Source organism: Carassius gibelio, chromosome A14, assembly GCF_023724105.1.
Source record: "Carassius gibelio isolate Cgi1373 ecotype wild population from Czech Republic chromosome A14, carGib1.2-hapl.c, whole genome shotgun sequence".
In the NCBI taxonomy this organism is placed as follows: domain Eukaryota; kingdom Metazoa; phylum Chordata; class Actinopteri; order Cypriniformes; family Cyprinidae; genus Carassius; species Carassius gibelio.
The window spans coordinates 22052001-22065172 of record NC_068384.1 but is presented as its reverse complement, the minus strand read 5'-3'; the positions used below and the strand labels follow the sequence as shown (position 1 = coordinate 22065172).

Genomic DNA, 13172 nt, shown 5'->3' with positions numbered 1-13172 from the left:
GGAAACACATACACACTATAGTGTTGCCTAATATAAAGTGTTTCCCCCAAAAATATAAAAAAGTATTAGTAAATTTTAAAATTCACGTTATTGAGAGATAAATTAATATCTATTACCGAACACATTACGTCTATTACTGTACTCTGATTAGTAAACTAGTAAATAATAGCACTTCTTTGAATACAGTAGTTTACTATTAACTTATTCATTTTATTTATTTATTTATTTTTTGTTCACACTGCCCAGAGAACTACTAAGTCTGACGTGTTACCAAGTGCTGAGAAATACTGTTCATTGTTAGTCTAGGACACCTGAACTCATCTGAAAGAACTGAACACTGTTGTCTTAAACTAATATGGATTGTAAACATCTGGATGTGTTTCAGTGCAACTGTGTCATTTCTTTGATAATATGCAGATGTTGTATGTGAGATAATGATTGCTCACGTTTAGCTGTGTGGGTCTAAGACTGAGACTGTGTGGTTTGTCACTGTGTGTTTTATTCACTGCCAGACTTGTTTGCAGGGCCTGAAATAGAAACAGTGAATTAACCATCCTGCAGCAATTGGACCTTGGAGGAAATAGATCCTGTGCTTTCAGTCACAGCTGCCCGTGTTCAGATGTTTTACACAAATTGCCCTTCAGCCGCAACGTGAGAGAGAAATCTTTTCTGAGCCGTGGGTTTCCTCAAGGTCTTCCTGCAGCTTTAGGTACTCGGGTGTGAATTAGAGCTGTTTTATATTCCTGCGTCTCCAGCTTCTCATTTCAAATATTCTCTTCAAGAATGTGGAGGTTTTGGGATTTTGGAATGACGCACTATTTACTGTTTTTGAAAATAGTATGTATTACCATGTACACAAATAGTATGTGTACGGTGCACATTATGCATATATTTCTGTCATTTGTCTGATTAGACTGAAGCCAGGAACAACAAACCTACAAGCTTGGGAGCAGTGATCATGACGCAGAGAATTACTGCCCATCACTGAATGTGCATGTGTTATCAACATGATTTAAAAATACTACACAACTTTTGGCCTGATTTACAGTCTGGATGAGTGGATGCTAGTTGCTGAAAGGCAGAGCCCATCTGCAGATTTTGAGCAGTCGACAGCTCTCACAGAAAATCATGCAGTGCATGATGGGCTCAGACTAGAGCTGTGAAATTAATTGAAATAAAGTTTAAATTTCAATTTTGGCATCTAACAATTATGAAATTAAAATAATCAACCTGCCCGAAGCTGTGGATGTGGCCCTAGAGGGGGCTCAACTCGTAGCTTCCGGTCTCTCAACCGAGACCATCCTCCAATCCAGAGCTCCCTCCATGAGGAAACTGTACTTTTCACTTCTTGGAGTAGAGATCGCCATCTTGACCCAGTTAACTGCCCCGTCAGTTGAGTGCTGGAGTTCTTACAGTCTCGTAGGAGTGCTTATCATGCCCCTCTTGGTGGTCGGTCTGTGGGAAGAAACCCCCTGGTTACACATTTCCTCCTGTACGAACTCGTGTGCCACCATGGGACCTGGCCGTGGTCCTGGAGGCTCTCTGTAAACATCCAATTGAACCAGTAGAGGAGGATTTAGATCTGTTTAGTTCTGACACTTAAGACAATCTTCTTATCTGCAAGCCTTCCCAGTGGCCCCCTCCTTCCTAGACTTTGTGCCTGGCTTGGTCAAAGCTTTTCTGTAACCTGGGCCAGGGTAAGTCCCAAAAGTTTCCTCCTCAGAACCACGGTCCATCGTACTCCAGGCTTTCTGTCCTCCTCCCTTTCGGAAGCCTGACCAGCAGAAGCTAAACTGCATGTAGCTTCAATTGTGAGCATATGTCTATAGATTTGCCATGTGGAGGAAGTCTGACCAGTTGTCTGTTATAGTCCTTACAAGAAGGGACTGCCCGCCACTAAGCAGACCCTCAGTTGGTGGATCATTGATGCCATTGCGATGTCTGGTCTTCCTTCACCTGAAGTGTGTGGTCTCCAAGGGCTTCCTGTCGGGTGTGGCTATGCAGGATATATGAAACACTGTGGGTTACATATATCCTTCCATATTTCAGGCTTCCCTGCGTCCACTTCCTTCATTCTACCAGAAGCGGCCGCTGTCTCCACCGCACATGCTTTTATAGCTTCCTGGACACTATGTCACTCAATCCGTGACGTTGCGTCCATCCATTGGTTTGATTACACATGATTCAGAGAGTGGTCACGCTGAAGGCATTCCCAAAGCGTTTGACGCAGCGTCTCGTTCCCTCTGGAACTAGGTTTACATAGGTAACATTGAACCGTTTTCTCTGTAGCTGTAACCAGGGAGGCGTGAAGGCACGCTTGGATCCAAGTGCATCTTTATTGTATCAGTGTAGTCTTACACAGGCAAGGGTCAATCACCAGCAAACAGTTACAGGAGGGCAAGGCAAAAGAGTAATCCAAACACTGGCAGGAGGTCGGGGCAGGCAGCAAGAAGTCATGAAAGAGCCAAGAGTCAAAACACAGGAATAGACTGAACAAGAAAACAAAGAATTGCTAGATATTTAGCTGTAGAAATCAATAATTTGCAGTGAGTGAGAGAGCAACCTTTATAGTGCTCCTAATGGAGAACAAGGGTGTGTGTGATTATTTCCATGTACAGGGCTCGTGGAAATGTAGTCTAGGGTGAGAACTGACCAGTTTCGTGATAGTAGCCATTAACAGGTCAGCAGGTGTGTGACGCCTAGTGTTTTTAGATCGGTTCAGATATCAGATGTGGTTTAATTTATTCAAGCCTGAAGAAAGTGTTGTTATGAGCAAACAGGCAGCAGACAAATGTAATGGTATTAGTCAACCCTGCAAACGATTTTATGTCCATCAGATCCACGACCGGGTCAGCATGACATCGGCTCCCTAATCCACAAATAATTGAAAAGTATAGGAATACCTTGTATAATCAAATAACATATAAATTACAAAACAGAAGTAAGATCTCAGTTTAAATTGGATAATCATCTGAAACCGGAGTCAGATTAAACCCCAGAGCTAGATTTAAATTGAAACCAAATTGTATTAACTTCGCAGAAGCACATGAAGACATCAGAGCAGCTTCACCCACGGCGTGGCTGTGTTCGGTGCTGAGCGCAGCTGTGAAGAGACGTTCATGACAGCGGTTCATGCAGTGACATCAGCAGCACTGGCCTGAAGAAACCCAAGTTTATGCTGAATACGCTGTCAAGCTCACAATACACTCAGAACAGTTTAAGATACTGTATAGACACAGTTCCCTGAGTAAACGCATGATTGAACATCATTTTCTTTGACAGCTGAAAAATAATGAAACTGCACTCTTCAATACATGGAGTTCTCCTCTAGTCAGCGTTCCTGGTAAAGCCAATGTAAATAGCCTCTTTCTTCTTAAACAGTACTCTGTAATGCACACAGGACTGAAGCTGGAGCACTCATTTGACTCAACAGTGTGTGTAGAACCTAGAGAAAAACTGCCTGCTATCATGACTTTGTAAGGAAATAAATAAAAAGCATCACACACACTGTATCTCCATGGTCTTTGTCCAGTTGGCCTACATCTATAGTACTGTCTCTGCTGCTAATTGTGATTCACAGAAAGATCTCGAAAGAAACAAAGAAATAGAAACCACTACTAAAGATACCCCCTAAATTAACTATTCTACATTAAATTGTGTTTTGACAAATGAGATGAATAACTGAATAATCGACGACAGACACAGCAGAATCCCAGTAAAGAGAACGCTACATTTATTCCATGACTTACAGGCCTCTGAATATTTACATATTTAATTGCCCATATTTTAATTGAAGGCATGTCATGATAGAAACAATATTAATTTAAATTGTAAAAATTTTATAAATGATTTTCTATTAGCCAACGGTCTGTAATAAAAGCGAATATATCTTATATGTACATCTAATTCATGGAAATATTACAGAATTACCCCATTAATTAGAATAATTAAAAATAACACTAGAGGCACATCTTATCCTAAGGGCCTAATTTGATCTTTTTGCTTTAAAATAAAACCAAAATCCTCAAATCTAAAAGCATTAACATGAATCCACAAATGCCTCATTAATAAATAGACACAAAATAACTTTGATAATGAACATAATCCAGTGTCATAGATCACTTTTTTCCAGAGACAAACAATCAGATGAATTAAACTCGAAACAGCTGCGACTGAATCTGATGTTGGGCTCATGTTGCTGCATCATGCCCTACTGAGTGAGCAAGGTAACAGTGGCTCACATCAGCGGTGTGAGATTGGAGATATCTTCTGGCTGTTTCTCACTTCACACTTGATTTGAGTTTGAAGCGCTAATGACCCACCTGAGCACACAAGTGTAAAATCCATTGTCCTCCATCTCTGCGGAGCGGAACCAGATGGAGTCTCCCTCTTTACTCAGCCGGTGACCCGCGAAGATGATGGGCTCCTCCGAGTCGCCCTTGTTCCTGTACCAGATGAGCCGCAGCTTGGCATTCTGGGCCACGCTGTAGTTGGTGCGAATGTAGCTGTAGAAGAGAGCACACTTCACCCTCAGCGGCTCTCCGGCCAACACACGGTACGTCTTCAGATCCACCGACCAGTCAATACAGCCGTCCACTGCAGAGAGAGAAGACACATCCATCATTAACACCCTCATTCTTTAATATGAATTGCTTCATTTGGAAAAAGGATGGATATCTGGAGTCTAAAACATACTCTCAATGCCAACGGATGCCTTCTCAAAGTCAACGGTTCCCCAGATCTCTAGACATGCTCCTTTTTGGAATATTTTCATCCAGAAAGGATTTCATTCACTATTAAATAATATACAATGGTCAAATAATCATTAGCTTATTATAAACCACTTTAATAAAGCAATCGTCTGAGAGAAACCACCTCTGAAATGTGAGCAAAGCCTCTACACAAGCATCTGCAAAGAGCAACAAATCCATTTCCCTCTCTCTCCCGGCACTCGCCGCACACTCACCGCGCTCCAATATTTCACACTGATAGAAAGATGAAACCCATCAAAGTCACGGCCACCTATCAGCAGCGAACGCTGTAATTTATGAGCAATTACAGAGGTGTTTGTGCGCGGACACTGACTCATCACTGCGCCGCCTCCCATCACATAAATATCTCTCACATTCAAAAGCTGCCAGAGCCGATTTATGTCAAGCGCTGTCACAATCACACATTTACGGCAGGGATTTCTGTTATATACGCTCGGCCTGATGAATTTTGTGGCACTGCACTGGAAGCTGCAGGAAAGATGGAGGGAGAAAGTGATATCACACATGGCTGGACTGGAAGAGAGGGCTGAAATCACAGACTGCATGAGCAGGAGAACAGTGGATTAGTTTGCTCTGCTGCTTCATGCCACGCGTCTGAAGCTGAACCGTGTGGAGCTCACAGGTTACACCTTACGTAAACAGGCAGCCATATGTTGCCCCGAGTCATTTTGCAGATAATGCGCTTGTCTTGAATGATTAATTTATTGGTTATTGAGTGCAGCGTTATGGTGTAATTGGACAGGATACGCCTTGCTTGTCACACTAATTTGTGTTATATTGCAAAGCGCATCACGGTAAGCGCCTGAGCGGAGCTTTGTTCTGAATCCTAAGTGTTTGTGGAATATGGATGAGGCCGAGGACTGTGAAAAACAGGCTCTGAGAACTGGGCCGGTCAGAAAAGAGCAGACGTCACGCGTGCACAGCAAGAGGGCATTAGTGAACTTTTCAACAAAACACTTCCTCAAGATCAAGATATTACTCACGGCATCACAGACACCTCGGATGGGTCGCGAAAGGCCACGTCACATGATAAGGAATCCAAACAAGACACATTTAGAGCGAGCGTCCCTAATGTTTAATGTTATGCATCAAGACATTTCTGCATGAAAATCAACCGCATGAAGGTTTAGGGAGAAAAATGACTGTGGATTTGGAACAGCATGAGGACAAAAAATAGTTAATGACAGAATTAGTATTTTTGGATGAACCGGTTTTTTTTTTTTTCTGTTGTATTCCTCCTTCACTGCTTTGCTCTGAAATGATTTTGGGCTCCTAATGTGAAATCCATGGTGAGGCCCTGCGTCTGCTGCAGTAATAACTGCCTGACCTGCTTACAGCGCTCGCTCGCTCTATTAGGAAGCAGCACAGCAATTCCAGCTTTGAGGGCTGAAGGGGTACAAGAAGTCAATATCAGAACAGCAGCCCACCGAACGCTTTGTGCTGATATGCAGTTTCACTGCTGACTTACGTCTGATAGCTTGTTTATAATTCTCCTAAAGTGTGAATGGATGGCTTGTAGCGGACATGTATTTTGAGACAGGTGTAAATGGAGGCCAGATGGACGAGGACGCCTGGGGTGAAACAGTTTCCCTGGATGACTTACACTCCGCCGTCTTATCAAGGACTAATCAATATGGAAATGCAGCGAGGGTTACGGCTGTATGCGGGACACAACCGCTGGCCATTTAATGTGAATCGACCCAGCGCAGCTGCTTTGACCCAGCGCAGGCCGGTTCATCCGCCGTGAACACTAGTGAGCCGCCTCGCCGGCTACTGACTATGTAGACAGCTACCTTTTATAGTGGCATGCTCAACAAAATGAAGCCTGATTTGAAACGTTCTCCACAAACAGCCACTGTCAGTATGTTTCAGAAATGAGCATCATGCATAATGAATGTTTTCAGAGAATGGTTTTTAGTCCTCCTAAGCCACATGTACTGTAAAGATCCTTGCTCTTAAAGAGGCTGAAGACCCAGCTTGCAAACGAAAGGACCATTTCAAGTATGGAAGAGGACTTAAAGGCAAGGAGAAGCGGGTCAAAGATTAGTATACCTGTTTATAACACCGAGCCACTACACTGGTTCAGAGCTCAGAAGATACTCCTCATTAAACAGAGCGAGGTGAATCTGTGCTCGTCTCCTGTGTGTTGGGATGTTTTTAGAAAGCGTGAGGTCATGAGGTCATCTGATAAGAAAGCAACGAGTGTGTTTGGGCATGAGACCTCTGTAGTTCTGAAAGCTGTTGATTATAATGTGAATTCTTCTGTAAAACAAAACCAGAGTTGGCAGCATACACTGTAAGTGTTTGAGCGAGGCGCAGGCGTCCCGTGAGCTCAGAAACGTTTAGTGATCACTGAAACCGCACTGAAGCTCTGCCTCTCTGTGTGATCAGAGGGGGCTTGCTTTCCCGCTCACTCATGAGCCACGTCACACGGGTTCATTCATTCAGTAGTACTGTATCACCCCTCACACTTATTGTTTATTGTTGATTTGGATCCCCACTAGCTTCCACAAAGTGGTTGCTAATCTTCCTGGAGTCCACAAATCTGTACAAAATAGCTAAAAGCATACAAATATTTAAAACAAGAAGAAAAAGTAAATTACACCAATCATTAAAACTACACCTACACACTTTAGCAGTAGAATCACATAACACATACTGTATTTTAGCATATCTTCACATGTTCTTTGAAACACATGCAGTTCTTCCCACAGGTTTGAAATATACTCGCGGTGGTATCCGGGTGGAAAATCCTCAAAATTGATCTACATGTGACAAATAACAAATATTGTATGATATTTAACAATATTTTGATTTATTGAAATTCATTTTAATTACGTAGGCTACTATTACATTTAATTACAGGCTAATATAATGCATTATTATATGCATTGTAAATTATGCAAAATTACAGCATTTAAATTGTAACATTCTCCTTACTTTGTCATATAGTGCCTCTCTCAGTGAATGGGACACAGATTTTACTGATGCTAGTAAAATCCATATATTGAATAATTTGTGTCAAATAATGTTCTTAGACTTTTTTCCCCTGTAGCCAGAAACTACAATTGTTTACTATGAATGAAATGGAATTTAAATTAAATACAATTAATTGTGTAAGCTAAATACCAATAATGCTCAGAAAAACAAACAAGCGTGTGACTTTTAATTCTGAACAAGCCTGAAATACAAGGGGACTCTTATTTTGAAATATCTGTATTATTGCGATCTGATCCTTCAGATGCGAGAGAAAATATGCATTCTTACAACAGTCTTAAAAATATTACATAAAGTTAATGAAATAGACATTGTTATAATTCATCAACTCGAGTTCATAAGCAATCACTTTTTTTAAATGTGCACTATTGATTGAGAATCACTTTGAAGAAGTCTGAAGCGCTGTTGAGCTTGTAGAATGTGCATCATCGCTGCCTTGTGACCCTGCAACGTGCAGCGCAGTTTTTTTATTTTAGTATATATATATATATATATATATATATATATATATATATATAGTGGCAAGGGGGGGGGTGTGGTTTAGCGAACCCTGCAGCGGGGAGAGCGTCAAGAGATGCGCGGTGATTGGGTTAAGCGCAAATAACGAACACCTGTCTCTTGTTGCAGTGATTGGGGTGGAGAGAGTATAAAACATCAGAAGAAACAGGAGCGGGAGAGAGAGAAGGACTGCTGGCTGCTACCTGTGGACTGAATTTATCTTGATTGTTTTGCCTTTTGTTGGTGCATGTTTTGCCCACTTTTTGTTTGAAAATGTATAAATAAACAGTCAGTAGTCACAGCCGACCCTGCTGTCTTCCTTCCTACATAACAAACATTGTTACATATATATATATATATATATATATATATATATATATATATATATATATATATATATATATATATATATATATGGGAACGTCAGCAGAAGGAGACAGTTATCGTGCACACAGAACGAGCAGACACGAAACATGCAGGGCGAGGGGAGATTTAACACTAATTAATCGATCGTGGATGGTTTCATTATTTTGGTCGGATAAAAAAACTATCAATTCAATGAGGCCTTTCACACCCTGGTGTGCCCCGAGCAGGCTCTGGTAACGGAGCAGAAGTAGACCCTCTCTGAGGACGGAGGTGGTTCCTCCGGATGATGGGTGTGTCCTAGTTTAGATCTCTGTTTTTGAACCGCTCAGTCAGGGGACTGGAGTTCAGCATGCTTGAACTCAAACAGGTTGTGTCTCAGACCAAGTATGAGGACTGGTGTGTCAGGATCGATCTAAAAGATGCACATGTCTCCATCCTTCCTCATCATAGGAAGTTCCTGAGGTTTGCTTCCGGGGACAAAAGCCGACCAATACCAGTTCTTCTTTTGGCCTTGCGCTCTCACCCCACACTTTCACGACTCAACCACTTCATCGATTGGTTGATATTAGCTCAATCAGAGCAGATGGTGGTTTGACATTGAGATGTCATTCTTGCTCACACAGAAGAGCTGGGGTTAAGACTTAATGCAAGGAAAAGTGAGCTTTCTCCAGTACAGACTTTCTCCAGTTTCTGAGCATGGTGTGGGAATCGACAATGATCCAGGCCAGCTGGGTGTGGTATTTAAGCCTGATTTCTCTCTTTTACGGTGCTCCACAGGAGGTTCCCATCAGGAGAGATCTCCTCTCACAGGTGGAGGGTGCACCCCTGAAAGGAGCTGTGAAAGCTGTGGATGTGGTCTCTGAGGAGGCACAACTCATAGATTCCTGTCTCGCAAACGAGGTTGTAGAGACCGTCCTCCATCCAGAAGTCCCTCTATGAGGAAACTCTACTTCTTGGTGTGGAGACCGCCAGCTCAACCCAGCTAACTGCCCGTTTGGTACAGTTCTGGAGTAGACCTGTCTATCCACAGGGTTGATCCACTCCACCCTAGAGGACCTACCACACCTCTCTCGGTGGCCATTTAGTGGAAAGACACTACATGAATGTTCGTCTTACATGTTTCCTCCGCAGTGCTCTGGCCAGAGAAGCTTATGCTAAGTGGTGGATCAGGATGCTATTCCATGGCCTCGAGTCCTCTGATCTCCCCTCTTCTTTGGGGGTCAAGGCAAACTCCTCCAGAAGTTGGTCTTTGGGACGGCCTACTTTTAGCCACTCCTGGCTCCCCTTTCTCTTGCCTTAGTTGTGCATCTCGTTCCCAGAGTGCTTCGGTGCAGCTCAAGCTCCTGAAGAGGAATGTCTAGGTAACAATGGCTCCTCGAGGGAAGGAGATGCTTTGTCTTGGTGCCATACTTCCCGAATCCCTGCCAGCTCTAGCTTCATTCCTAGAAGCTGATGCCGGCTCCACCGCACGTGCTTTTAAGTTTCCTGGTCGATGATGTCACCTCCCAATGATGTCTCTCCTTTCCATTGCACTTATTACACCTGTGACTCAGAGCCGGTCACACGGAGGGCGTTCCCAAAGCATTCTGACGCAGTGTCTTGTTCCCTTGATGAACCATGCTTACACATGTAACCTGAGACATTCTTCTCCAAAGATTTGGATATTTACCACTAATCAAACATTTATTAAAATATGACAGATTGTTTGAGAAAGCTGACTAGCTCCACTCCACAAGATGTATGATATGGGATTGAAAGCATCCTCTGTTCTACTATAGTTTGATCAACAGTCTGATCATTGCCATACACGTTAGATCGTAAATTATTCATTTTGTTATTTTAAGTGTTTAGGTTTAGTGATAAACTGTCCTTCATGTTCCACACACCGTCTTCTACACATTATTTCATTTAGTGTTTTCCATATTTTCTTGCTCTCACCAGCTTCACATCTTATTATTTGCCCCCCTTTTTAATCAAATTTAATTTTGTAAATTCAATTCACCTCGGATCTTGCTGCTGGAATAATCCACTAGATTCACGTTTGATCAAAAGTCACTCCCATATTCTTTCAATGTATGTGCAGCTACGAATCAAACCTTTGTGTCTCTCAGTGTCTACTCTGTGGTAATGCCCAGTGAGCACTATCCAGCTTTGGTTTTATTGTGTTTAACAGGAGCTGATCATAATCTTCTCTTAAGTGTGATCTTAACTGGTGTCATCGCTTGAGGCGCAGCGACAGAACAGACCAAAGCCTCATTTTAGAGCTATTTTTATTTCTATATTATTTGGTAATAGGTGTTAACCACCGAAGCTCAGATGCACTTACACAAGCACAGGTGTTTGAGTGAGCACTGGGCAACATTAACCGTTTAACAGTTGTTTTACATATGTTAGATAGCTGTGATTCACATGGATGATATCTGGAGATGTAGTTCAGTTTTAGTTTAGACTCTGGCGATGTCTTAATACTGAACTGACCGTCAGGTCATATTTCTTACAGGAGAACATAACACTTAATCCTGCCAATATTTACATTGCATACTAAAGATGCTATACACATATTGTCCTGCATATTCACAAAGGTAACTTAAAGACCATCTGGCCTTCAGTAATACGTAATCCCCATGCTGTTTTCAGAGATGAATTTTTAATTGAAACCATATGTTTGTGTTATGAGGCAATCTGAAATAACAAATGCATGTATGCCTTTGCAATTATTACTCACTTAAACCCAGTCACAGTGTCATGATTCAGCCACTGGACCAATCAGTTAAATCAGTATCCACAGCGTGATGTGATCAACACTTATGATTGAGTGAATAAATAATGCATCAAGCAGTAGAAGTGTGGTTACACAGACACGCAGCAGATCTCATTACAGACAGATTACAAGACTGATCAACAATCCCTCCTTTTCTTTTACTTGCTGAGCAAAACTTTCCTCAATTGGGTGGACATTTTGGCCTCCTGAGCAAAAACTTCTTGATACCAGACCTGTACAGCACGTACGCAAAGAAGTGTGTCATTTTGAACTTTAATGTGCTATTTATATTTGATTTGACCCTTGATATAACTAAATGATGTACATTTTAGTTTACCTGAGAAATCATTTTTACAGTATAATACACTGCCATATTCAGTATTATTATTAAGAATAAATATTATTACACAAAATCATATTGGAAATATTATTGTAATTTAAAATAAAAGCTTTCTTTTTTAAATATATTTTAAAATATAATTTATTCCTGTAAAGCAAAGGTGAATGCTCAGTATCACATGATCCATCAGAAATCATTCTAATATGATAATTCATAATCGATGTTGGAAACCGTTGTGCTGCTTAATATTTATAATTGGGACCTGTGCTATGTTTCAGGATTCTCTGATAAATAAAAAGTTTAAAAGAAAAATATTTGGTAGTTCCTAGGATAGCAAAGTCCACTAAAGGAGGTAGAGCTTTCTCACATTTGGCTCCCAAACTCTGGAATAGCCTTCCTGATAATGTTCGGGGTTCAGAGACACTCTCTCTGTTTAAATCTAGATTAAAAACACATCTCTTTCACCAAGCATTCGAGTAATGCATCTCTTAAATTGTGAGTGTAGTTGCATCTGATCAAATGTGCATTTTTATTCTTTAGCTTGGGTTAAACTAATTTTACTTTGTTGGATCAGCAGCTATGCTAATGATGTCTCTATCTGTTTCTCTGTTTCTGCAAAATATTTGAAAATAATATAATGAAAATATTTTGATATTATAGACATTAACATCATGATTTTCTGTGAAGCTGCTTTGAAATGAAATGAACAGTGTTATACAGAGAATCTTGACTCGACTCTAGCTCAGGTTTAACCAGACTGGAGCTCAGGGATTCAACTTGAACCTGAAAGCAAAGCCAAGACGCGAATGAAGAAGTGAGCTTCAGGTTTTACTGTATGCTTGTAGAAATCCACACACTTATGAGTGCAACAGTTTAACTTTGAGACCCACAACAGAGAGGAAGTGATGCATTGAACAGCACGAGCCGCTATAACTCAGAAAGAGAGAGACCGTCTCTGGGAGATATAGACAGAGAAGAGGACAAATCAAATACAGGAGCATTAAAATGAAAAAGAGCATATGAGGTGAACAAAGAGGAAGACATGACAAACGTCTCCGTGCCACAGGCTCATAAAACACATACAGACGGCTGACTGACCAAAACACAGAAACATACAGTTAAACAAGCTCAGAATATAATCAGGCCGAGCTGAGTTTTCTTGTTCTTGTCCGCTCCTCTTCTCTACTGTACGTGTGCTCTTGAGTGTTGAAACAGAGGAGATACAGTAGATGGATCATTAATGTGCTGAAGTGTCTGAGACACACGAGCGCAGAGAGATTTAATGAACTTGCTCACAGCTCGTTGTCATGTTGATCCTGCTTCCTGGTCACTGTGTCTTCCTTCTCTGAACCAGTGTGACATTTGCTTCTGACAGCCAATCACACCACAGGAAACACTGAAATATTTCACATCCAGAGCCTTAGCAAGGAAGCTCTAC

At 41.5% G+C, this 13172-nt stretch overlaps 1 protein-coding gene across 1 annotated transcript in view; it reads right to left on the bottom strand.

The window, feature by feature from the left end:
• Positions 1–13172, bottom strand: part of LOC128026855 (X-linked interleukin-1 receptor accessory protein-like 2) — a 188582-nt gene that overhangs the window by 78065 nt on the left and 97345 nt on the right. Inside the window, exon 3 of the mRNA XM_052614091.1 lies at positions 4323–4596. Within this exon, the coding sequence (XP_052470051.1) occupies positions 4323–4596 (274 nt within the window). The remainder of the gene's footprint in view (positions 1–4322; positions 4597–13172) is intronic.